The sequence below is a fragment of the Micromys minutus genome (genome assembly GCF_963924665.1).
Source record: "Micromys minutus genome assembly, chromosome: 19".
Taxonomy (NCBI): Eukaryota; Metazoa; Chordata; class Mammalia; order Rodentia; family Muridae; genus Micromys; species Micromys minutus.
This window is the reverse complement of record NC_137954.1, coordinates 46,135,818-46,163,442: the sequence shown is the minus strand read 5'-3', so window position 1 is coordinate 46,163,442 and position 27,625 is coordinate 46,135,818. Positions and strand designations below refer to the sequence as shown.

The 27,625-nt window shown below is 40.9% G+C and overlaps 1 protein-coding gene across 1 annotated transcript; it reads left to right on the top strand.

The window, feature by feature from the left end:
* Positions 1–11,143: 11,143 nt before the first annotated feature.
* On the top strand, positions 11,144–26,024 carry NUDT12 (nudix hydrolase 12). The gene is made up of 7 exons (XM_080933286.1): positions 11,144–11,216; positions 13,244–13,455; positions 14,057–14,646; positions 17,246–17,413; positions 18,333–18,446; positions 21,070–21,269; positions 22,329–26,024. Exons 2-7 carry the CDS (start codon positions 13,250–13,252, stop codon positions 22,437–22,439), a joined length of 1,389 nt encoding a protein of 462 aa, XP_080789412.1. The 5' UTR covers positions 11,144–11,216; positions 13,244–13,249; the 3' UTR covers positions 22,440–26,024.
* Positions 26,025–27,625: the final 1,601 nt, after the last annotated feature.

Here is a 27,625-nt window from a genome sequence, read left to right as displayed (position 1 = left end):
TCCTTCACAGGCTGTATCACGTTGGAGTCTTGTTGCCAGGAGAGCTCTGAGGGCTTCATGTTGAAGGTTTTTTTTTTGTTTTTTGTTTTGTTTTGTTTTACCAACAACAAACAACTTTTGAACTAAGACAAATAGAATATGATATGAGCTATGGCCACCAGTGCTTTTTAAACAGGTAAGCATTCTTCATCATGGCCTTCCAAGAATTTCACGTGACCTTCAGTAACAACTCTAGCCTTCCCACAATCCTGTCTGCTGAATTTATATTGGAACTGGATAAACAGTATATTGACAAAAAAAAAATAGATTTTTAATACTCTTCCATGAAAACTGGAAATAGCTAAAGCATTTGACCCCAATGGTTAAAGTCATTAGAAAAATGCCAAAAATCCATTTTACCTGTCATCTATTTATCTATCATCATCTATCCATATATATGTATAGATATGTATTGTAGATATATACATATGTATAGCTAATAAGCATATATACGCATATTCATGGCCATTAGAAAGACTGTATTCCTTAGGAAAATGAAACAGAATATTAATTTTTTCAAAACTCTGGAAATACATTGAATTCGGATTGACAGCTCTGTTTAGAGAATAAAAACAAATGTTCTCTGGCAGATTCAAAAAGTGTTCACTAATCACTCTAAATGTTATTCCTCTTTTTAATGTATTCTGAAAATATTTCAGCAATCAGCAACATATTATTGTTGTAATGACAGCTGAAGAAGCAACAGAAATCCTCCCTGAGATACTAAAATCGGAGGAGTTGTGGGCAGCAGGACAGAGAGCTTCGTTTAGAAATAATAGGTAAGGTGTCCTCAGATGACTAGGTGCTTCACTTCCCTCATTTATTCCAAAATTCTAGATTTACCTCCGAGGTAAGCTTATATGGGGCACAAAAACAGAACATAATCACCGGCAACAGTAAATTAACCCACGTGTGCACATGTAACATGTGGCTGTAAATCAGCACTAAATTACCCATCGGCTGTAGAGAAAGGATAGGCTCCGATTCATAGAGCAGGTAAGAAACCCAAGACTCTCAATCACGGCTGGGAGGATTTACTCGCACTGCAGACATTCACTCCAGTAGAAGGTCATCGCCCCACAGCCTGGGAAATAATCCCTGCCAGCCGACTTGCAAAGTGCCGGAGGCATCACTCCTGAGAGACGTAGCTCCTCTTCTTTCAAGGTTAGAGGTCGGAGCCATGATCACAGCTCCATCAAATTTAAAGGAAAAAAGTATCTCGGGTCAAAAATATCCCGAGGAAAAAAAACGAATAGTGAAATTCAGAAGGAAGAAAAAATATGTTGCGCTCCTCTGGGCTTTGGCAAGGTGATGGGAAAACCTGTTGCAGAATATTAAATGTAGATTTTTTTTTTCATCTGAAAGCTTCAAAAATAACTAAACTAAAACTGAATACGGAATCTGATGGATGTCATACTACAGTCAGCTCTGAGGACATTTTAAAATGCTACCAATCTGTTTAAATGCTCATCAACCTAGACGTTTTAAAGAAGAAGAAGGAAAAAAAAAACATCAAGTATAAGTGGCTCACACAAAATACACATGAGATGTGAACAGCAGCTCCGTGATTAAATCACCGCACCAATTAACTCGAGTACACAGAGAGAATGCTGCTCTTTCAAGCAGTGTTAATCCTGTCTCTGATCAGTCAAACTCCTCCTCGCTTCATGGTGGCTGCTTCATAAAACATTAACTCATACAGCCAGAGTAGAGAAATGATCTGTAAATAAGAATAAAGTGATGTTTGGGAACTAAATGCATAAAGTAAATTGATGTTTGTGTGAAAAATACAGTCATTTCCATGTACTTCCAAGAGTGAAAACCTGAAAATTGTTTTGAAAAAAAAAAAAATTAGGACAGATGAAATCACCATTACAGTGAACAGAAGCATCTTGGTACCCATAGAAAACATAAATGAGCGCACTGAAAGATTAAGGGCACTCCTGGATGGACACATCGCAAAGGGTAAGATACTTTATTCTGATCATCTCTGCTGACCGCTATTAGGTGCTGTCATTTGCAGTAAAGGGGGAGGTATCTGCAGAGACAGAGTGAGCAGGAGAGGCTATCACACAGACAAGGTGGTAAGTGCAGAGTGAGCCAAGGACCCCTCATCCAGCCAGGACTCCTGCATATCAGAACTTTCTTACTGGATATTTTATGTACTTGCATTTCAAATGTTATCCCCTTTCACAGTTCCCCCCTCCCATCCTCCCTCCCCTTGCTTCTATGAGGAGGCTTTCCCTCCCACCCACCCACTTCCACCTCACTACCCCGGCATTCCCCTACACTGGGAAAATGAGCCTTCACAGGACCAAGGGCTTCTCCTCCTATTGATTCTAGACAATGCCAGCCTCTGCTACATATGCAGCTGGAGCCATGGGTCCCTCCATGTGTGCTCATAGGTTGGTGGTTTAGTCCCTGGAAGCTCTGGGCAGGCTGTGGGGGTGGGGGAAGGAGTCTGTTTGGTTGATGTTGTTCTTCCTATGGGGTTGCAAACTTCTTCATCTCCTTCAGTCCTTTCTCTAACTCCTCCATTAGGGTCCTCATGCTCAATCCAGTAGTTAGCTGCGAGTATCTCATCTGTTATAGGTAAGGCTCTGGTACAGCCTCTCAGGAGACATCTGTATCAGGCTCCTGTCAGCAAGCACATCTTGGCATCAGCAATAGTGACAGTTTGGTGGATATCAGGACTTTATATCAAGATGTTCTGGCATGGTTTTTGATACATCTGATACTAGTACATCTGTTTCTATGCTCTTAGCATTTTGATGCATCTTACTTTGAGCCCCCAGCTTGGTGCTCCTCTCTTGTACTTTTTTATTAATTTATTCTTTCATATATTACATCTTGACTGCAGTTTCTCCTCCCTCCTCTTTTTCCAGTTCTTCCTCCACCTCCCCTCCCCCTATCCATGCCTTCAGATACAAGGCAGGCCTCCCAGGCACAACAACCAAACGTGGCATATCAAGTTTCAGTAAGAGTAGGCACCTCCCCTCACTTTAAAGCTGGATGCAGTAACCCAAGAGGTAGACAAAGGTCCCAAATGACAGGTTCTACTGAGGTGAGGATAAGCTTTTGGCGGAAAAAATCTTTCCTGATTTCACTGTGACTAGCCCTTCGGGTCTCAGTCAGGGGTCATCAACTCCTTGCTATGTTCTGCACTGCTAAAAAGACACTGGTGGCAAGGCTAGCTCAAGCCTGACTTTGTAGATTCTTATACAAAGGTCTATTTCTTGTTCATACAAATCTGTTGAAGGTCTTCCAGTGTTCTCTTACACCTGTCTTCCAAGGATGAATGCCAGTCCCGTCTCCTTTATCTTACTATGCTTGCAGATTGCTATAGCAGGGTCATAAATGACTGCCTCTTAACTGCTTCAGCCAGCAGGTCACCACTTCTGTTGTAGTGTAGTAACTAAAAATTATCAAATCCCAAGGTCATGCTTAGATGCAAGGAGCTTGAGTCATACTTTGTTTGCAGAAGACCCTTCCGGGTAGACCAGAGCAGAGGTAAGCCCTAAGCCCCCACTATACCTTTTCTGACCCTTCCCTGCAAATCTGTGTTCTGTATGTTCAATGATGCATCTCCTTTATTACAGCTGAGCACTTGTTTGTCCAGTAAATTACTTCATTATACAAGGAACCACAAAACAAACAAACAACCATATTCCACTACCGAACTCCTATGGGCATAAAGTAAACATAACCCTGAAGCATTAAATGAACTCCTGACCAATGTTACTTGAGAAAGTGTGGTAGCAATATTCCAAATACACCAGATTTAATAAAGACAGTCACATCAATGAATATTCACTGAATGTCTTTTATATGTCAAGTGAAGACTTCAGACCCAAGAAGGAGTAAATGAGGAAGAGGAGGGTGTTCGTATGTAGTAGCCACCTTCAAACCCGGAAGTGCACTGGATAAACACCAGAGACAAGACATAGGAAAGAAAAGGAAACAACAATGGGCAATTATTTTCATTTCTCTTCCTTGTAGCTGTTATAAAACACACTGGCAAAGGCTACTTTAAGGAGAAAGAATTTATTCTGGCTCACGGGGCAAGAGTGAACTATCAGGACAGGAAAGTCCAAGCAGAAGACACTTTCTGCTTTTGATCACAAGCCATTCACAGCTGGGACAGAGGATAATGAGGTCGTTTCTGCTCACTTTCCTTTGTCTGTTTAAACTATTCAGGATTCCAGCAAGAGAGCAGTGCCACCCACAGGGAGTGGGTATTGCCACCTCCATCAACAAAGTACAGGTAATTTTCCACACAAACACATATGTACCTGTTCCCCAAATAGTTCTAGAGAGTCTGCAGAGGAGACTATTACTAGCAATGGGGAGCTATTCTAAACTGGGCTACCAGGGAAGATGTCAAAGAACATCTGAACTTGAACATGAATGGCACAAAGAGTCTTACAATTAGAAAATCTAGGGGAAGATTATTACAAGACAAGAAAATTGCTAAATTCAAGGTTCCAAGGGCATGGTTAACCTGGTATCTACCAAATTGTGATATGCATATTTCTCAGTTTGCAGTAGTTTTTCTTTTCTATAGGAACATATGTTGATGTGCATTAGGAAAAACAGAAACTCCTACATTTGAAGTACCATGTCAAACTATCTTGTATTAAGAACCATATAGAGAGTTAAGGATATTAATGAGCATGAAGGAACCACTAAGTACACCAGGAGCTGAGTTAATGTATTTTGTTGGCATGAGCTAGTCACATCATGAACTCTAGCCTTAGATCCATGGAAGAAAATAGCAATGCCTCCTCCTTGGGTCTGAGGCAAAGAGGAATGGCAAAGCTTTCCTGTGATTCTGGTGCAGATGTTGATAGTGTGTGCAGAAAATATCCACCATAGCTTCCCTCCCCTGGATACTTATAACTCTAAGGTTGCTGCCACACAGAGACTGCGCCTACAGAGAAGAGCTAACCCCATTAGCTTCTTTTTCCTTCAGTTTGCTCAGCTGTAGGCAATAACAGCGAGTCCCTGTCCAGTATGTAATACACACTGAGCTCTCTGGTGCTGTGTTGCTCCATCAGGGAGCCCAGGCTACCCGATCCCAGCTTTTCTGTGTGTTTCCTGTATCTGTGTGTGCTTGTCTCTTCTTCCGTCCTGCACTGACCCAGTCAGTCCATCCCTGGAGCTACACTGAATGCAACAAGTGACACCAGAACAGGGACAAGGATGTGGACTCTGGCTGTGGAGAATTCTCATCAAGTAGACAGGAAGGACTCCAAAGAGAAGTAGTACTCTTAGACACTAAAAAATAAAAAATAAAGGAAAAGGAAGAAGCCAAAGTAGAGATGGGGGGGTAGAGGGAGGGAGGGAGGCTAAATAAAATGATAGAAAAGCAAAGTTCAGTTAGTGGGTATGAGAAATATGAGACAGTAGAATCTAGAGAAATGATGGATGTAAAGCAAAACCATTACAAGTCAAGCAATTCTTAGATTATGTTCGGGAGACAGAATGGTTTCCAGAAAAAGAGACAGTACATTTGACCAGTTGGGAGAGAATGTGGAAAAAAGCTGGGGACTATCGTCCCCAACCTCGACCAGTAAGGAAGACATGACCGGGGAAGATCTTCTTCAAACAGTTTATTCAGGATCCTTGAACAAGCTTCTGCTTCCGCCTCTGTCTCTGCCCCCGGGGGAAATGCCCACACAGGCTTAAATCCCCTTGTACCTACCAACCCCTGTAAGCCACGTGGGCCCTGCAGATAACAGGCACAGCCCCATAAGGAGTTTACAACTGAGAGCACTCACCATCAAGGAGGTGGAAGGCGAAACCAGCGCCATCTTCAGGCCGGCACCTCGCAGCTCTCCACAGGGGCCTGTATCCAGGGCCAGTGGACCTGAGCACATTCCCACTTACACTCTCAGTTTATGAAGCCATACACTGTGACTCCGTAGACCCATAGCCCCTACCTCATAGAAAGCAGGCTTCTTCCAGATGGATGGAGAAGTCTGGCCTCATCGGACTTTCTCTCAGATTACCAAGAACCTACCCCTTCTCCCTGAGAAACAGCCAGTGACAGAGATCTGTTTGCCAAGCCTGACGTCAAAAACACTGATAATGAAGCTAATGATTGAGGGGACAAGGCCACCCAACCCATGACGTTATTTTTCCTTAAGTCTGGATGAAGAGATGCAAAGGAGAATGTTTCATCCTTTCAGCAAGCCAAGTTTAGAAAAGAGGTTAGGAGAAAGACATTAATAGTTTGACATCTTACCCATATTTGAGCAATCCAAGGAGTTACTTGTTAATTAAAAGTGGGTTTATAGAATTATGTTAGAACCACAGGCAACATAATTTCCAAACTATGGAATTTCTAGAGTCCCAGACATATTTCAAGGTATCTGGCCTTGTGAAGAGGCTGACAACCAATTAGAACAGTTCCCTACCAGCAAATTACAAATTACACAGGCCTGCCAACAAATTAGTATAACCACTGTAAGGGCATGGAGACAGTTACCCACCAAAGGGAAAAGGCTTCCTCACTGACAATCACCAGGCTCTGGAAGAGTTGTATACAGCTTTTATGGTCCACCTCTTGCAACAGTTAGATTCTGTGCTAATAAAGGTTCTATCCACCTTCAAGATCAGTGGCTCTCTTGTCTCCCGTTAAGGAAGTTGTATGCCCTGGGATAACAAGAGATGTTTGCTATGCACACAAAGGAAGGAGACATTCTGCCAGTGAGAGCCACCACAGGGATTTCAAACTTAAAAAGAAGCAGGGACATCCACTCCCTGGATCCACAGCCCTCTGTCTGAGATGTCAGGTAAGAACTCACTGAGAAAATGAAAGTTGTTCACAAATGAATAATCACAGACAGCTACTGGATAGCTGGGGAAACAGCCTCTGTGGACTGCTCCACCCCAATGAATCAGTTGGGGATATCACCGTGGGGAGCTTCAAGAACCAACAGGGCAGACAGGTGATGCCCAGTAACAGCAGGCAGTAGGGATTAGACTTAAGCTCTACCAACCAATTTATTACAACCCCTAACTTGGGGACCCAAGGCATCCCTACTGGTAAATTGACTGCTGCCAGTGTTTTGGAGGAGAAGTCACTACAGACTGGGTATGCAGAATGTTACAATAGTCCTTGGAACATCTCTAGTTTTGTTCTAAGAAAAAGAAAGGAGGCAAATGGAGGCTGTTGTAGGACTTAAGAGCTATGACATCATGCAGCGATGGTGTTTCTTTTGTCAAGACTGACAAAGGCTTATTTTCAATTAATTATAGTTAACTTAAAGGTTTGTTTTATTGTCGTTTGCTTGTTTATTTCCACTGTGATAGATCAAATAAGCCTGCTCCCCATAAGCTCATATAGTTGAATGTTTAGTTACTAGGTAGTGGAAGTCTAGGATTAAAAGAATTAGGAGGTGTGGCCTTGTTGGGGTAGACTTTAAGCCTTCAAAAGCTCATTCCACGCCCAGTGTCTCTCTGGTCCTGAGGATCGGGATAGAACTCAGCTACTGCTCCAGAACCATGGGTGCTGCCATGGTGATAGTTGACTGAAGCTCTGAAGCCAGCCCTCAATCAAGTGCTTTCTTTTATAAGAGTTGCCTCGGTCATGGTGTCTCTTCACAGCAATGGGACAGTGACTAGAACATTCACCTGTCTGCTAACTACTGGTAATGATAAATTTCCTTTAACCTCTCAATGGAAAAATACACCATAAGTATGGGAGTGTCTCATACTCCAGGGTATGAAAAGGAACCCTTATGTGTCAGGAATTTGTTGCTGAGGTTATTAAACCCATATATACCGAAACCCCAAGGCTTTGTGCTGGCTAGTTTTATGTGAATTAGATACAAGCTCTTGTCAGCCATCTGAGGACAAATTTCAGTTAATAAAATGGCCCCATATTCAGCTGTAGGCCAAGTTCTTAATTAGTGATGCATGCAAGAGAGTCAGATCCATGCGGGTGGGGCAGCTCCTAAACAGGTGGCTCTGGGTTCTATGGGAAAGCAGGCTGAGCAAATCATCATGAACAAGTCCTTAAGCAGCATTCTCCACAGCCTCCCCAGCTCCTGCCTCCAGGCTCCTGCCCTGTCTGAGTTCCTGCCCTGGCTTCTTTCAGTGATGTGAAAGTGGAGTAAACCCTTCCCTCCCCAAGTTGGTAATGGCATTACATTGTAGCCTAACTAGCACAGGCTTGCTTATAACATCAATGATATGGATAATATTTTAACCAGTCATTTTGACTCTTCTTAATTGACAGCAATCTTAGTTAATCACAAAAATAGCCTTTTAGGCCTAGGATCTTCAGTTTACCCCAGGAAAGGGTCAAGGGTAAAATTACATAATGCTCTCAAAAGCTAGGAATTCACAGGGATTCTCTCAAAACTCTTCATGATTATCAAAACTGTTGCATGATATTAACTGTCTCAGACCTTACTTAACCTCACCACACAGGAACTTTCTTGTCTTTTCCAAACTTTAAGAGCAGACACCCAAAGTTTTTTCTCCACACCATTTTACTTCTGAGGCTAAGATGATTCTAACTGCAATGAAAGTGGCTATGTCCAGTAGTCAAGTACAGAGCTGGGACTTGCCTTGCCTCTCCTAAAATTGCCAATAACTTTTAATGAGATACTCTGCAATAGCAGGGCATTTGGGGCATTCTCCCTCCATGGTACTTAACTCTTATTAGGATTTGGTGGCAAAATTACTATCAGAGGGACACAAATGCATTAGAAATGCTAGGAACAATAATACTGGCTCTGCTAATAGTCCACTGCCTGGCGATAGCCTTTGACTGATTAACCTGCTCAGCTTGATTCACATCTTCCACTATGTAACATACTGTACTTTTCATCCACTCATACGGTGCAGTCTCAAGCCTTTGCTGCAGTTAACACTGTCAATACTTCTGGCAACTGTGAAGTTGCTTAGGACTCTTCCTTGGGTCCTAAAGTACAATGCACACCCCATGCCTCAGCTCAATGAGCACAATTCTTTGCTGTTTGAACCATTTTAGAGAATTTTGCCTTTGCCTCCATCAATAATCACAGCGACAGACCCTATGTAACGGAAGCAATGGAAGCAATGGGAAGCCTTGGAGACAGTCTATATTGGTTAGGATCATCAGCCATAGCATCTTTTCCACGGGACTTGGGAACTATTGAAACACCACCAGATTTCTTGCTATGTTGGTCATATTAAATTGCACTCATACCTCCCTGGCTACTAGCTGAGCATGATATTCAAGACAATACCATGGTCTTGCTTCCCCACCACTAAGCAGCCCCCACAATACAAGCTCATGTTAGTCATGTTTTCTGTACTATCAAACTACCTCTTTTTTTTTTCCTGAATGGAATTTTGCAATTCCCCCAGTGCTGGGCTGTGCAGAGTCCCTCAAGACAATGTCTCTTCAGCATATCAAAACTTTTGTTCCCAACACAAAATAGTTCATGACACAGACATTCCATATAACCCAAATGGACAGGCTACTGGAGAGCTATTTAATGAACGTTCCAAACAACAATAAAAAAAAAAAAAAAAAAAAAAAAGGAGATGAACTCCCCACCCCTACCGATGCTTTAAACAAAGACTTGCTTACACTAAATTTTTTAAATCTCAGAGGATAATCTCACTGCTTTGAACAACACTGATTACCAAAAGGCAAGTGCAAAACCTATGAAGGAAAAATGGCTTCGCCCATTCCCCATACTAATGTTAAAATAAAGATATGCTTATATTTTCCCTGAAGGTTTGGAACAGCCACTTAAGGTACCTTCAATGCCTATAAATATCCATGGACCGAGCGAAAGAACAGAGAGTGGGACCTACAGGGGAACCTTAAGGGTGGCTATGAAAGCTGACAGAGTCATAGCCTAGGGCTCCTGCTAGCACTACGAGAAAGATGCTGTAACCAACATATGGTGGAGCAGGGAGAATACAGTGTGAGCTTGGGAAATATCTAGCGGCTATTTCTCTGATACGTCTGGTCATTGTATCTGCGTCACTTAGCTTTTCTACGGCTGTGACCAAACTCTAGGCTGAAAGTGGCTTATAGAAGGAGGGCTTATGGGGCGACCTTACAGTTTCATGCACTCAAGAGGCTCTGGATTCAGCTCCCAGTTCAAGCACCACACTGTCTACAGATATCAGTACCTTAGTGTGAGAAAGGACCTGGAAAACACAGAAAGCAGCGGCTGGTCTTAAAATACTCCTGCAGCTGTGGCTGACGAGCAAGTCCATGCCCTGGTTTGGGGATTAGAAGACCACTAAAGACCAAGCTATTCAAAGAGTCACATAATTTTTGTGGGCTTTGGAGAATTAAAATGTAGGAAATTAAGTTGATCAGAGCGAGAGAATATTGTAAAGTGGGTATCAACTCTAGTCCCAAGAATTTTTTCATGCATCATCTTCTGCAGACCATTGACTGCAGACTATCAAGGAGCAATTATGGAAGCTCCAAACATACTTTATAAAGATTACTTAATAAGGTAGACAGACTCTGTGGTGGCATTTTATAAAATGTGAAGTGGGACTTTTACAGCGATGAGAGACCTGCTTAAGGCCACATGTCTAAGTGGCTTGTGCAGCTAAGTAAATTTCACAAACTGTGCAGCAAGAGTTTGTGGTAAGTGATTTGAGAGAAGGGAGGTTGGAAGAAAATAAGGTCCCGAAAGACTGCAATTCTGTTTTAATATTTTAAATTATTTTAAAACTTCATTATAAAAATTGGAAAGCAAGATCAATCAAATCATATGTAGAGGTTGCTCCTAACTTAATTTGTGATGAGACGTTAACATTTTCATGACAGTAGAGAAAACTCAATGGAACTGAACTGTATTATTGTCTGAAGGAAAGTTGGGGAGCTGGATGAGAAATAGTAGAAAACAAAATCATTTCCACAGACCTTGTTAGCATAACGCCAGCACTTGGCTCCACACACTTCCATCTTGGGGAAGAATTAGTAGTCTCTCCCAGCACCTAAATTCCGAAGTTCAGTCCTCACCTCTTCCCTACCTGCATCCTTATCTGTAGCCTGAACCTGTCGATGGCCTTTAAACTACATCTCCCATAAAGCCCTGCGAGGACCGCCGGAAGTCCGGAAGGCTGCCTCCAACAACGGGGAAACTGACAACTGAGTTTGCCTGGGAGTCTTCCGTCACGGTCGCGGTTTCTCTGGTCACCCTTGGGTTAGTAGCGTTAGTCGGCCCCGGGACGTTCGAGGACAAGGGCGTCCGTCGCGGGCTTGAAGTGCAGCCTGGTGCAGGCTAGAGAGGGCGCAGGCGCGGGACTCCGACCTGCCGCTGCCTAGGCAGGTGGCTGCTAAAGTTCCCAACCAAGTTTTGGATGGGGTAAAACAAACTACTTCGGAGGTGTCCCCTCCTTGAAAGAAAGAATCTGACAAGAAAAAGAAAATAATTATTCGAGGCATTTGGCCGTTGGGAGAGACTGTGCTTGCGTGGGTTGCACGTAATGGGTTAAATCGGTCTTGACAGCCCCAGCCAGCGGGTGGAATATATTAAACCATGGTGGGTGGGCTAATTGACCAGTCCGCTATGAGGCCCTGTTGTAGCCTGCTGGAGCCATGCTGGGCAGCTCTTGGGCATAATGTTAGTTATTAGTAAAAATGGATGTTGGTTTGGATAAAATATAGGTCCTTTAAAATTCAAGTCTCTTCTGGTTGACCTCTTCGAATAGACTTGGAACTCTTGGGCGAGGCTTTTACTACCTTCCCTTCCACAGAACCTGCCAATACATGATTAGTGCTGTCATGGGTCAGGTCTTCCGAGCGCTCCTGGAAGGAGTCACGGCGGTCTTACTAAATGACTGGTATTGAAAAGAGCTAGAGAAGGGGGCTTATTCTTCCACCTGGTAGTCCGGAGAATGTTTTATGCATACATGTTGCCTTGTGGTAGTGTATGTAGGACACTAGTGTAGTTTGGATGTGCAATGTTGAAGTCACCGAGGGTGACCTGTGAAAACAGTGAGGGAGACCGTGAACTCTGAAACCATGACCTCTGAACAGGCAGCAGTGAGCTGTTAAAAGTAAACTGAGCCAGAGAAACTATAACAGGAGTTTGTTAAAGTGAGTTAAGAGAAGGGGAGTTCGAAAGACACGTAGTGGTGCTTCCAAATAAAGTCCTGGAGTATCAAAATGGGGACTACAGTATTTTAAAGAATTTTAAGGTTTTGGTATGAGAAAGGTGGGAAAATGAGTAAAACACACCGAATGAAAGTGAATTGATACATGTAGAGGTTATTCCTAGTTTCATTGCTACACAGATTTTTCGGCAGGTTTCTTGGATTGCCTTAAGTATTTTTAAATTATTTGTAAACAGAACAGGAAAAGCACATGCCAAATCAGAAAGTTAATCTTGGATCCATTGTTTACCTCAACTTTGTGCAGACTAGGCTGCGGATTTGACTAGCCACACTGCTGTTTAAAAATCCAGGAGACAAGGCTCTGCAGTACTAAGAAGGAAGGAAGAGTATTTTGAAGTTAACACCTGAAACTGTTTTGACTTAAACTATTTTTTATCTGTATTTTTTTAAAACAGAATTAGGGATTACATGGCAGTCATTACAAAACATGGCTTTGCTTTGTTTACAGCCAAACAGCATGACAGGGCAGATTACAATGTTAGTAATTTTAAGAATTGCCTCAAGGACAATAGAAAGGCCAGCAGGGCCTACACCCAGCAGGGGACACAGAAGCGCTTTGTCATCTGATTCCTGGTAAGGATAACGTCCAGAAAGGTGCCGAGTCAGGAATTATTCACGAATTAAAATAAATCCTGACCTAGTCTACCACACACCACGAACAAAAATCAGTACCATATGGATCACAAAATTAATTATGTAAGGTTAACCAGTAAATTGTTTTTATGTGAAGCTTTAAAGGCTCTTGAATAACTGTGGAGCCGTAATTTCTTTGAGGGATGACATCTATGGCATAGTACAGAATCTGAACACTGCTCCCATCTTCGTAAGCATGCATCTCTAATTCTGTCTCCTTTACCCTCCCCTCCATGCCCCGGCTCCGTCCCTCTTCTGTAACTTCAGTAGCCACTGACGACTATGAGTTATCTTTTGACAGGTGTATTGGTTTGGAAACCTACTGTCTTCCCCAGATCAGCATTTAAATAATGTTCATCCATTCGTGCAAAAAAGCAGTTGTAAATAAGATTGTTCTCACTTTATTTTTTTTTTTTTAAAGGAAGAAATGTTCTCTGTTAAAAGAAATCCCAAAAGGGAAATGATTTCTGAGCTCCACCGTTCAGCTGCAGAAGGAGATGTTGCAAAGTTAGCAGGAATACTCAGCCTTTCTCCATCTCTTCTCAATGAGACTTCTGAAAACGGATGGACTGCTTTAATGTATGCTGCCAGGAACGGGCACCCTGATGCTGTTCAGTTTCTGCTTGAGAAAGGGTAAATATCTTAGGCCTGTACCATCTACCAAAAGTTTCCGCTTTAATGTCTGGTGTCCTGTCCTTTCACGTTTTCCTGTAGACAAACTTATATCAGTGAGCTAGGAAATAGCTCACTGCTCAGTTTATTATGTGAAAAGTGGCCTAATTTGGGGGTGGGTGGGTCACTGTTAGAGATTGACCCAAAACCTGGTGCATATCAGACAAGCAGTCTAACTCTGAGCTACATTTAAGAGACAGCTGTCTTAATAGAGATGCTGACCCTTCATACTTTGTTGGAAACAATGCCCAGGAGGAGTTCAGTTCCCCTCTTTTAAATAAAAAATGTGCATCTCATGATGGTTACTATGATATATAATGTTTTCATTTCTCTCTGGCACATACATAAAAACACTTTTTTATCTCATTTAAATGTGCACCATCATTAATCTTCCATTTCTTAGAATTATTACAAGATTCTTTCAGCCTTTTGTAGTGATCTGTGAACCAAATGAGAAAAAGGAAAAAGTAAATAAATAACAGGGATATGTGTGTATTTTACTGAAATAAATACAAGAGAAACATTTTACTTATTTTTTCCTCCCCATTTTTCCTCTGTCTAGATGTGACAGATCATTTGTCAATAAATCGAGGCAAACCGCCCTGGATATTGCTGTATTTTGGGGTTATAAGCATATAGCTAACTTGTTGGCTAATGCAAAAGGTGGGAAGAAGCCCTGGTTTCTAACCAACGAGCTAGACGGATGTGAAAATTATTTTAGCAGAACACTACTGGACCGGAAGAGTGACAAAAGAAATAATTCTGACTGGCTGCGAGCTAAAGAGACCCACCCTGCCACGGTTTATATCCTTTTCTCTGACTTGAACCCCCTGGTGACCCTCGGTGGTAATAAAGAAAGCTCGCAACAGCCGGAAGTCAGGCTTTGCCAGCTGAACTACACGGATATAAAGGGTTACTTGGCCCAGCCTGAGAAGATCACCTTGGTGTTCCTTGGGGTCGAGCTTGAAATGAGAAAAGGCTCTCCCGCCCATGCCGGAGGAGTCCCAGAGGAAGAGGAGGATGGTTTGGTTGCGTGGTTTGCCCTCGGTATAGAACCTGGCGCTGCTGAGGAGTTTAAGCAAAGGCATGAAAATTGTTATTTTCTCCACCCACCAATGCCAGCTCTTCTGCAGTTGAAAGAAAAAGAGGCTGGTGAGGAATGTATATGCTTGCCTGTGTAGGTAACAGTACAGTTTGGCGCCGCGGGTTTGTGTAGCATCTGGGTGGCGCGTACCAGTGAGGTGGAAATGTAAGAACCCCCTCAGGGTTTCACTGCAGGGCGCTCTGGTAGTCTTGGCAGCCATTTCAGTCAGCCACAGTTAGTTTCCTTGGAGTTAACATCCAAGTGTGGTCGTTTCATTTGATAATTTTGTGAATAATGTTTAAGTCCTTACTGTGCTTTGAGCATGATGCCGAAGAACTCGGCTGTTTTATTTTGTGTTGTTGGGCTCTTGGATATCTTTCAAAAGAGAAAAGAAAAAAAGGAAGGAAGGAAGAAAGACAAGTAGAGTTTTATTTGAAATATTCGTGGTGTGTGTGTGTGTAGGAACAAGGTTAATGCTGGCTACTACATACAGCATGAATTGTAGTTATATAGGTGGAGTAGAGGTCAGGAGCCTTATTACTAGTGGATTAGTTACTACAGTGGCTTAGGAGAGAGACAGCAAGTTGGAATGGTGGTAATGAAGACAGAAAGTAAGGACTCGTGTGGGGGACTACAGAGGTGGCAGTCATGTAACTTGCTCTGTAGATTGGAGTGTTTTGACTGAAAGAAATGGTAGAACCATGGTTGGTGGGCAGATTAAAGTAAGAGCAGAGGCGGAGACGGGAAGAAATAATGGACTCGGGTAACAGAAGTAGCAATTAGACCCATATGCAAAGCTTTATGATTCTGTCTTCTTAGTGAGCACACTGCATCTTTTTTTCCTATTTTACTAGCAAGGAAATAGTGATAACTAGTATATAAGCTTCCATCTCCCTGTGCCTCAGTTTCCCCTTCCAGAAAAAAGAATAATCATAGTCTCCCTCTTCAGAGGGATACTGAGAATATAATACACACACACACACACACACACACACACACACACACACACACACACATAATGGTGTAAGGTGAATATGAAATATTAAAAACATAGTTTTATATATAGATTCTGATAGATGGTAAATACTATGGTATACATTAGGTTACATATTCCAAGGTAACAGACAAATAGTTAATGATACCTGCATTTCTTTAAATATCAGCGTCGTCATTTTTATTCACTATTCCCACTTTAAATGTTGCATTATATTTTAAGGAAAGTAAGCTCACCAGACTCCTGAAATGTCCCTGGTCTAATGACCTTGATTATACAGGTTCTATTATAATGTCCTGGAAGAAGCAATGTAAAAGCTTGAGCCAGAGTGTATATATCCTGTAGGTTGATGTCAAAGCGACACATGATTGGATAGTAGAGAGGTAGGTGGGCAAAAGTCTAGGAAAGCGGAAGAGGAGGAGTAGGCGAAGATTAGAGAGGAGGCAACATGGAAGCAGACGTGGATGTTTCTCTTGACACATTTCTATGAATAAGGTCGTTAAATGTTTTATAAGGATGGAATTGTACAAGATCATTTGACTTATCTAGGTGGGCAAATTATATTATGCCTATTGGATCAGAGTAGTTTGGTGTGTTCTCTGATGTGATGACTTAATTGCGTTCAAAGGGTGTGGTGGCGGAATGCACACAGCCCACCAGGGAGTTGGGATAGGTGTGTGCAAGGCTTGGCAACCACATGCCAAGGGGAAGTGAGTGAGAACAACACGCCAGGGTGGGTAGAGTGGACCGTGGTGCCTGGGCCAAAGAAGCCGGTGTCTGTGAGTTCTTAGAGGCAGCGTGGAGCTGCTAAGACACAGACACCGGAAATGCCATGTGCTCCTACAGAAGCCAGCACTAGCACGGGATAAAAGGTTATCGTATTTTATTATTACCGCTACAAGATCCTAAGATAAATCCAGTTGGGCATGGTTAATGGAGTTAACTACAAATACATGCTATGTGCTATGTGCTATGTTCAGGGACTAAGTGAGAACCAGTTATGTCCCACAGTGGTGGGAAGAGCAGTGCCTTAATACCCTGAGGAAGATGGAGACAGCTCCCTATGGTTTCCTAGTAATAGACCTCTAAGTCCAATATCACAAATGTAAAGAAAAATGGATCGCTGGGGAGTTTTCCTTTTTTTTTTTTTTTTTTTTTTTCCTTTTCTTCAGAACTACAAAGAAAACCTAAGGACTCACAAACACTAAAAGAGTACTCCACCACTCAGCTACACCAGTGGCTCAATTTAAGATTTCATAATCTCTGTTATAAAGTTGTATCTGAAAGCTAACTGTATATTCACATCATGTGTACACGATCTTAAGTACCAACAGCCAAAGCCTGATCTACCAATACATCTGTCTTGTCCAAATGGAAATTAACTGATTCTCACATGTCATATAGAAAAGTAAATTGAAAAGAAAATCTCTTACTTGAGTGGCTACAATAATATAGCCATGCAATATTTTCATCCATGTCATTATTACAATAACGTGCTTAAAACTGAAAACAGAATCGAATGATAATGATACATCATAAAATAGGTATTAAGGCCATTGACCAAGCAGGGGTTCAGAAAACGATGCATGTGCTTACAGTTGCTGTTAAACATTGTGTGTATGTATATTACCCCAGCTTCTCATGGAATACAATTTCTTGTACTTCGCTCTAAGGGGTTGTGGCTCAAGCAAGATCGGTGCTCGCATGGCATAGTCGGTACAAGTTCTGCCCAACCTGTGGCAGTGCAACTAACATTGAAGAAGGTGGTTACAAAAGAGTGTGTGTACGAGAAAACTGCCCTAGTCTCCAAGGTGTCCACAACACCTCTTACCCGAGAGTCGGTAAGGCTTTTCTTTCCTTAGAGTGTGTGTGTGTGTGTGTGTGTGTGTTGCATACAGATGTGAATACGTGTGTGAAGGTGTTATGTATGACCAGAAGAAGGTGTGTCATACCACTGAGCTGCATTCACAGTTGACTGAGAACTGCCCAGGGTGGGTGATGGATTATGACCTGGTCCTCTGTCAGAGCCGACAGCACTCTTAGCCATTGACTACCTCAGTAGCATCTCAAAGCTAGTCAGTTTTACTCTTCTTATGCAGCCGAAATGAAGTCTCCAGTGATTCAGTGCCTGCTGGAGACATTACCCAGACATGGGGTCTGAAGCTAGGTTTTCACCCGGGCTCCTCATGTCTCCTCTTTGCTCTGCCTTGCTTCTGTGTTTCTTCTCTAGCTGGATAAATCCCGTAATCTGGGAGGAGTGGAGCATTTGGTGTCTGAGTCCCGTGCTCTTGCTCCTGGTCTCCTGAGGAGGAGTTTCTAGGTTCATGCTATCTGGAGAGGTTAACTGCTACCTGAGGGCTATTATTTCAGTGATTCAAACACGACTGAAGAGCCACACTCACTTTTAAAGCAGTTTCGTAAGGACTGGGATGAAAGGGGAAAGGAATGTAGTAATTACTAAACTGCCATTTTCAGTGACTACATATCACCTGCACATACTTGTGCCTAGTGCACCCTAGACGTGCAGTAAACGTTGCTAATATTGGGAGTGAGGACAGCAAAAACCATCTTCCATTCACTTGCTAAAGATAGTCTTCTCAACTTCTCAGATGTTTACTGAGCACGTTGGAGCAGAAAGGAGGAATGTTGTACAGGCAGGAGTCTTGCTCTTGTAAGAGATGTACCTACCTGTTATTAGTGCAGAACAAGTCTAATTATATTTGCTGTTACTTGTATGTCTTGTTTTTCTTTCTCAAACAGATCCAGTCGTAATTATGCAGGTCATTCATCCAGATGGAACCAAATGTCTTTTAGGCAGGCAAAAGAGATTTCCCCCAGGCATGTTTACTTGTCTTGCTGGATTTATTGAGCCTGGTAAGCCTATACTGACTGATTCTTAGGATTTTATAGGGCAGATTTCATATGAGATATATAATTTATTACGAGCCATGATGTAAAACAGAAAAATTAATTTTATACAGCGTTCTTCTTTAGTCTGTGTGTACATATGTATGTGGAGATGCACTGTTGAAGTCAGAGAATAACTTTGTCAGTTTGCTCTTTAGCCATGAGAGTTCAAGTGCCTGCTGAACTATCTTGCCAATCCCATTTCCAATAGTATTTTAATCGTGTGATTTAAGCATTGTATCACTTGCCGATCTTTACACGTAGAGTCATTTGTTTATTTAAAATGTAGTGTGTTCTTTGTTATACATGTTTTTACCAGCCCATTTGGGTGGCTTACACTTCTGTGGCAGGTGTGTCACCTTTCCTATGGGTACATGACTATGCCATGTAGAGTCTTTAGCAGCCATACCTGCATTCACAATCCCAGCATCCTGCCTGACTCTGCCTATAGTAATCAACACCACCTTATAACACGTAAGTTTGGATTCTGGACTTCCTCGGCATGAAAGTTCCCAGAGATAAAATGATCTCTTTCATCCATTTTTATAAGTCAGTTAGAGGCAATACTTCACATGCAGTAGGGTTTCAGTAAGTATCCCAGAGCAGATGAATGAACCTATCTGGGTCAGTAATGCTCAATCTCAACATGCAATGCTAATTTGCACTGTTAGGTAACAATAGTGTTAAACATATATTACCTGGCCCTCAGCTGGAAGCTTGTCTGCATTAAATCTTGGGCTCCCCTTCCAGCCTTCTAAAGTGGGTACTGTTACAGCGCTTCCTCAGGTACGGGCACTGTGGCACAAGGACTGCCTTGGCCCAAATCATGGCTGATAGAGGAGGGACTCAAGCCCAGGCAGTCACGTCTTAGTCCTTGCTTCTAGTCACCATGTTGTGCCGAGAAGGGGAGGTAGACACAAAGGACCACCTTTAATGAAGGTGAGCAATTAATGCATTCTGTGGAAAGGAAAATCAGTTTCTCCAGTGGAGTGTCCCTGAGCACATCAATCACTCTCCAAGACAAGTTCCATTCCCCCCCCCCCCCGTTTTGATTTTGTTATTGTTTTGTTTTTCAAAAGAAAAACACCATGAAGTTTGATAAGTACAGAGATATGGAGGATCTTGAAACAATTTGGGGAGAAGAACAAAATCAAAACATGATAAACGAAAGAAAATAAAAAATTTAAAATTATAAGCCATTTAAAAACTACTAGGTTATATTTCCCTTGGATTTCCTTATATTTATATGTTCTGCTATGGATATTTAATTTCTTTCACATTTTTTGGCTATTGAAAAAAGCACTGTAGTGAGTATTTTTCTTCATCTCTTTATGGACATTTGCTAGAGTTATTTAAGGTAGATAGAGTTATATTAGCACATTAAACTTTACTAAATTTTGCAAGTGCCTCTCTGAGGTGTTCCTCCTAAGTCACATCACTGCCAGCAGCACATGAAGGTTACATTACCCAATAGCTTTCGCACACCAGAATTTCCACCCTTTGGTATTTGAATGTTTCATCGATAGCCTAGAATGGCCTCCAACTTTTGGTGTTCCTCTTGCCTTGGCTGTCCAAGAGCTGCGATCATAAGCAAGTGCCCCAGGCCCAGCGTGGGGTTTTCAGTTTTCAGATTTTGTACTTCGTGTTCAGAGAGGTAAGAAATAGGGTATTGTTCCTGCATGAACTTCCATTCCTCTTCTGATGGAACATCATAAAACATCCATTACACATCCAGTGTTCCTCTCCTTTTCATTGTAGATATTTGTGTCTCTTGTCTACTTTCATTCATTTCAGCCTTTGTTAACATTGAATGTAGGCATGTGCTCAGACAAATCTCTCCCACCAGACTAGGACTTCTTTTCACTTTTGGAGTAAACACAAGAACTCTTGTGTATAGAGGATGAATCAATCTGTTTTAAAAATATGTCTCCTTAAGCACTGTTTTAAATTTTAAAATTTCTAAGCACCCAAGTACATCTTACTTAAAATCTTTCAACAAACTCAGAGCATTCATTCACAAGTAAAACAATGCTTAGAAATGCTTCATTCTGATTTGAGTTTCAAGGTTTTAATGAAAGCTTGATGTCATATCGCATGCATGTTTGTCTGTAACCCCAGTACTTGGAAAGTGTGGATACTAGACTCAGGGATGAAGGATAGCCTCGGCTATACAGCAAGTTCAAGGCCAACATAAGCTACATAAGACCATAGCTCAAAATAAAACATTAATGGAGGGGAAAACTAGCCACTTATAAACTCATGAAATAACACCATAGGAATTGTGATGCATGAGATAATAAACATTTTAATAGTATTTAGCCAATGCTACATTATAGTTGCAGAGTTTGTAATTGTTCCTTTTATGTAACTGACAAATTGTGGCTTTTAAGAAATGAAAGTTCCCCGAGGCATTTTGATCCTCGATTTGTGAGTACTTGCAAACGTAAGACTTTTGTTCGCTTCCATTTTAGAATGAGCATTCATTGAGTGGGGGCTCTTTCCAGAGTGGTTTCAAAATGTTTGAACTGTTTTTAGCTCACAGTGTCCAAGTCACGCTGACACTACTTGTTCCTTTGCCTCATCTGATTAGGGGAGACAATAGAAGATGCTGTGCGGAGAGAGGTGGAAGAGGAAAGTGGAGTCAAAGTTGGCCATGTTCAGTATGTCTCTTGTCAGCCATGGCCAATGCCGTCCTCTTTAATGATTGGTTGTTTAGCTGTAGCAGTGTCTACAGAAATTAAAGTTGACAAGAATGAAATAGAGGATGCCCGATGGTTCACTAGAGAACAGGTAAAGTTCAATTCAATTTCCTTGTTGTATTGATTGTTCCATGATAGTATTGGTTTGGCCATGCAGCATGGAAGCATATTGTCAGCAAGTCGAACAAGTGACTGCAGCCTCATTAGGAATGGATTATAATGTTACTAATAATTATGTCTAGAAAATGTGCCTTGTTGATGTGCCCCCTGACTCATTCCGTGGTTTCTCCTAAAGTGATGGTGCTACGCCATTTCAGCTTTCACATGTGGGACGTGGTGATGAGTGAATGATAATCCCTTCAGTGAACGTAAAGACTTCATACTAGTTCTGACATCACAAATATTAATCTCAGACCTTTATGTTAGAAATCAGTAAGATACTTGAAATTTTTGAAGTTTTATGTATTTTGAAAGATAGTGCTGAAGCGTGTGAATTACTGAGAGTTTGAGTGCAATACATAGTAAGTCCCAGGCTATCCTGGACTTCATAATCAGACTCCATCTTTAAAATAGTGTGTGTGTGTGTGTGTGTGTGTGTGTGTGTGTGTGTGTGTGTAGTAGTAGTAGTAGTAGTAGTAGTAGTTGTAGTAGTAGTAGTAGTAGTAAGTAGTAGTAGTAGTAGTAGTAGTAGTACAAAAAAAATTGAAGGAAAGAAAGATATAGATGTCACTAAATATATAAATATATGCCATAATTGTTATAATATATATTTATAAGAACTTTTAAAAACTATACCTCTAAGTAATAAAGATAAATTATTAAAATGTTTTTACCAAAATATATAGAAAAATGAACACAATATATATTAAAATTAGAGATTCATTTATGGTTTGTTCATATGAAATTAATTTTTATCTTATATTCACAAAAGAAATCAGATTGTTGTTTCAGAACTATAGAACTTGAACCCATACCAAAATGTTGCCTTCACACTGAAGTTAAATGCAGAACACATATTTCACTTTTGTCCATGGCCTTGTTTTCATATGCCTTTCTGAAACTTTGAAAAACTGAAACCGTGATTCACGGAAGCATCTGAAATGCTCCATTAGCTGGCCCCCTCATGTGTTCTATTATGATCATGTTCCAGGTTGTGGATGTTCTTACCAAAGGAAAGCAGCAAGCATTCTTTGTGCCACCAAGCCGAGCTATTGCACATCAGCTAATCAAACACTGGGTTGGAATGAACCCCAGTCTCTAAGTGAGAAACACTAGCCTCTGGTGGAGTATGACTTCATTTTTAACACTACTTATTTTTCAAGAAAGAATAGATATATTTATTGATCTTTAGAATCTTATAAAACTTGAGAGCTTCAAAATGTATTAAGTGTTCTTTCATTAACAAACTACAGAATTCATAGTTTTATAAACTGGAATGATGCCTCAGATTTTCATAAATTTGGAGACAGCCTGTGAACATTTCTGTTGTGTTTCCCAATTTTATCTCAGAAAACTAACTGTATTTCCACCACAAAAGATCATGTTGTGATGAAGTGTGCTCCAGAAATGAGATAAGCCTTAATCTTTGTACACAGTAGATTCCTTGTTGGAGATAATTCATCAAAATAACTTTGATGAATTTTGAGTTTCATGTATATTTAGTAATCTGATTATCTCTCTCCTAGTTTTTTGTCTAGTGGTAGTACTGTTATAGTATTATTCCTGGCATAATATGACCAGTATTGAGAATGATTTTATTTTAACAATTTGCCCCTTGCTGATCTCAGAATCCTATACTTGTGGGCAGAGACGTAAAGAACAGGTGCACACCGTTGTATCTGGCATTGCACAGTTAACTCCCAAGCCAACTCCTACATTTCTGTTTTACTCAAGTTGCTATTAACACACATGACAATTCTCCAAATTTTCACCTGATTATTAACACTTTAGAAAAGAATTTCTGAAGGTCACACACTAAATATCAAATCTGTTTACATATTAAGTAAAGCACTAACCCAATTTAATTTTATGATAAGGGATGTATTTGTTTTGGAAAAAAATATAATAATTAATGTCAGTATTCACTGTGTTGAAATAGTGTTTGGCACTGACCGTTTCTTCGTGTCCTCAGAGCCTTACACAGTGCCCCTTACTGTGGGCTGCTCAGCTCTCGAGGAGGCCATTGCGGTGGCTCACAGTTTTACAATAGAGATATGGATGTATATTTTATTTGATTGTCTTGCAATTGCTTAAACTGTATAAATTTACAGATTTTGCCTCTTTACTAATTTAATAAAACTTGAAGAGACCATAAGCACAATAGATGTTGAACATAATCACTAATAGTTTGTCGTATGCAATTAAGAACTAGATTTCCAGTGTAGTAGTAACTAGAAGCTATTACTAAACTTATGTGTAGAACAAGGACCAGATAATGGCTGTCATTGAGGTGCTTGCTGTGCAGGCATGAGTGCTTGAGTTCAGATCTCCACAACCCTTTCAAAAGCTGTGTTTAGTAACATGTGAATCAGCCCAGACTGAGAGGCAGAGACATGAGTCTTCTGGGGACTTGTTGGCCAGTCAGTCTGGTGAATCACTAATTGGAATAACACACCTTGTCTCAAACACAAGGTGGAAAGGTGAGATGGATCCAAGATGAAAAGCACCTTATGTTCCAGCAAAGGAACAGAGTCTAGTTCCTGAGGTCCTCAGGCAGGCCACAACCACTGCACTACACCTTTAGGGGATCCGGTGCCCTCCTTTGGCCTCCGTGTCTGCATGAGCATTCACCACGGACACATAAATAGAAAGATTGAAGAACACACCTGACATCTGTCTCTGCCCTACACACACACACACACACACACACACACACACACACGCACACACATGCTCCCACTCACAGGCACATGCACACATAGGTAAAAAGAGTGATGATAGGAAAAATGAACTTATCAGATGTTTTTAATTCAAAATTTAAGTATAATACTTAAAAGCTATTTAACCTAAATAATATGACATTTTTAGAGAATTTACTTTACTAATGAGTACTGTTGCTAGCAGTTAATGAAGGCTTATTAAAATCAGAGCTTTGGCCAAAATAAAACCTACACAGGACATTTATTCATATGGTAAGTTGGACCTTTATAGTTATATTAAAAGAGTATACTCTGAGTATTATGAAGTATGATCAGCTGAATTTCATCTTTGCTCCAAATGTGCTTTTAATAATTGTCCATTCTTATATTACATTATAAACTCCCCACATCCTTAATGTTAACCAGGATACACATGATAACTAGCAAAGTAAAATACACATGTTAAAAATATACAAATTTAGTTTTAAACTCCTACTGTACTTGGAGAAATTAGTGAGTTAATTATTGTTTCTAAGAGTCATTCCTAAGTTTTGGCTTTGGAGAGGTGAGGACACTGTAAATATAAATGGTGGCTGCCTTAGCTAGTTCTTGAGGGGCAATAAAGATCAATGTAGCACCACATTAAAATGTATTGTTTATGTGCTGTATATGTTTAACGTTTTGATGACTTTTTTAACACAAGTGTAAATTTTAGCCAGTATCATCTGCTTTTTAATTATGTTCATAAGCAAATGTACAAGTCTCTCTCTTTCTCTCTTTCTCTTTTTCTCTCTCTCCCTCTCCTCCTCCCTCCCTCCCTCCCTCTCTCTCTCTCTCTCTCTCTCTCTCTCTCTTGCTCACTCGCTCTCACTCTTGTCTTGCTCTTTTTTTTTCCTGAGCTTCAATCACTATAGCCCAACCTATATAGTTCTTGGATTACAGGTGGGATACATCATATCTGGTGAAAGAATTAAAATTTTGATTTGGTGTACAAATGTAGCCCAAGAGTAATTTACTTGTGTAATGCCTCTAAGGTACTGGGTTTAAACCCAAGCAATTTTTATGTTTATTTTGAATCTTAAGTTTTGTAGTTTGGGGTAAAACGTGTTAACAAGTGGGCCTGTATGATCTTATGTTGTGAATAATTAAAGTCTTCAGACTTAAAGTTATATGTGTAGCACAGTCTACCTTAATTGCTTGTCTACTATGGTCAGTATTTGTACTTTAAAATATTCCTGGTTTGTGATGAATTGAAAGTTCACAGCCTGGCCTAGCAAAGCAAGCCTGTAATTGCTGATAATCTGTCTGAGCCTGGGGGATTGCAACTTCAAGACCCGCCTAACTACAAAGTGACTTGAAACCACACTGAACAACCTAATGAGATCCTATCTAAAATATGAAATAAGAAATAAGGTAAAGATAGTCCTCAAAGATAGAACTCTCACAGATCATGTGATTCAATCCACAATAACATACACATACATTCACAGCACTAAAAACTTACATTGTTGTGAAAATTAGTCAGCCTGTTAAAGATACATATAGAGATGTGGGTAAAGAGAAGACAGAATGGAAAAATGAGAGACAACAGGAAAGAAGGAAGTATAAGCTTTGATGCCACAAGGGACTATTTGAGCTAGGGCTGCTTTGAGGAGGGAGGCAAAGGTTGTGTGTAATGTTGGCAAATGCCTGTATTTTCCCAGTTGTTAAATAAGCAAGAACTGCTGAAAATCATTGTGAAAATAAATACCCAAAGGAGTTCTTCTTCCTCTTCTCTATCATTCTTTGTTCTCCTTCTCCAAATATCAGGGTAGAAATCAAACAGCTTCCAAAAAAAAAAAAAAAAAAAAAAAGATTTGTTTGGTTTTGTTTTACATTCGTTTTGTAGTTTCATACATGGGTGTATATAATGAATTATAACTATTTCCAATCCCTGTTTCTCTCTTTCATTTTTCATTTCCCTCCCTCACCTTGCAACAAATCTTCTTTTGTCCTATTTTGTATGTGAACCATGAATTTAATTGCTTGATCTTGAGTGTGAGGTTATTTACAGGAGGATGGACAACATATCTGTGTCTACACCACTGAAGAAAGTGACATACATTCATACATATATACAAACATACACAAACACACATGCACACATGCACATACACACACACACACACACACACACGCACACACACATACACACACACACACACACACACACACACACACACCTGACCCTACCTACCGATCCCCAACCACAAACAAATATTAACTGGCAATAATAGTCTCCCAAAAATGAAGTGAGGACTCTTGGCTCTCTCCCCATGTATGCTGAAATGTTAATTAAATTTTGTGAAGAATTTTGTCATATATAGCAAATTTCCAAATAATTATTTGTTATTATTTAAATAAAAGTGATCAAAGGTGGCATGGGGAAGTGTGTAATCATCAACATAAATTCTTTTCTGAAAGCATTAATTGTCAGCTGCAGAATAACCATCTAGACATGTGAACTGAACCAGCATGGGGGTGGCTCAGTATGGCCACTGAAGGGACATTGTGACAGGGTTCCTGACCATGGAGCAGAGCTAGTGTGGGGCCCTAAAGACACAGAAATGGCTGAAGTCAAATTCGGGGACTTTCTAGTCATCCCAAGGCCATGAGAAATAACCACCTGGCCATCCAGAAAGCCCTAGATAGGGTCCTGACACATGTCATAATTAGCTCATGCTCTAATCACCCAATCCTGAGAAACACAACAAGGGCAAAACCCCACAGAATTTGCTGGCTGACAGCCACAAGGTCTCAGGAGATGAATGCAAGCAGATTTCTGAGTTCAAGGCCAGCCTGGAACCGATCATGTTCTAGGTAAAGAAAAGCTTAGGTCCAGGCATGGTGAGACACACTTTTAATCCCAGCATTCAGGAGACAGAGCCATGGAAATCTCTGGATTCACGGTCTATCTACAGAGTAAATTCCAGGACAGCCAAGCTCAGGGAGTGAAAGAGTTGGAAAACAGAAGGCTGGTGATAATGTAACCAAACAATGGGGCCATTTTCCAACTCCAAAGCAACAGAACTGGCAGCTTCTGGCATGTAGCTCTCTTTGTCTTTATAGTCAAGCAGCAATGGTTGTAAAATGCTGATTGATGGGATAATCGAAATGGAACCTAGATTGAACTGATAAGCAATTCCTAAGGAAGTAGCTTATGCAAAATAAAGACTTTCGTCTGCAAGAGAGAGATCTCAAGCTAGGGGAGAGCTGTCTCTAGCAGAACACAGTTGTCAGCTTGCAGCACCACTGACTCTGAGTCTTTAATCCACCGCTCCCTAACTGAAAATAGCACCCCTTCCTCAGGACTTTCTCCCAAGCTAAGGCTGGTCCTCAGCAATCCGTACAGCTATACATTGGTGCAAAGTAGCACCGTGATTTTCCTAGTCCTTCCTGATGGTATTTCACAGTTTTTTATTGCTTAGCAAACCTGAGGCAACCACCAATCGGCATTTGTCTTTTGTACAATTCCCATGAGAGTAATGCTCCTCAGAATAGTGGAAGTGCCTATGAAATTTTATCATAAACTATAAGTTAAAAAAAAAAA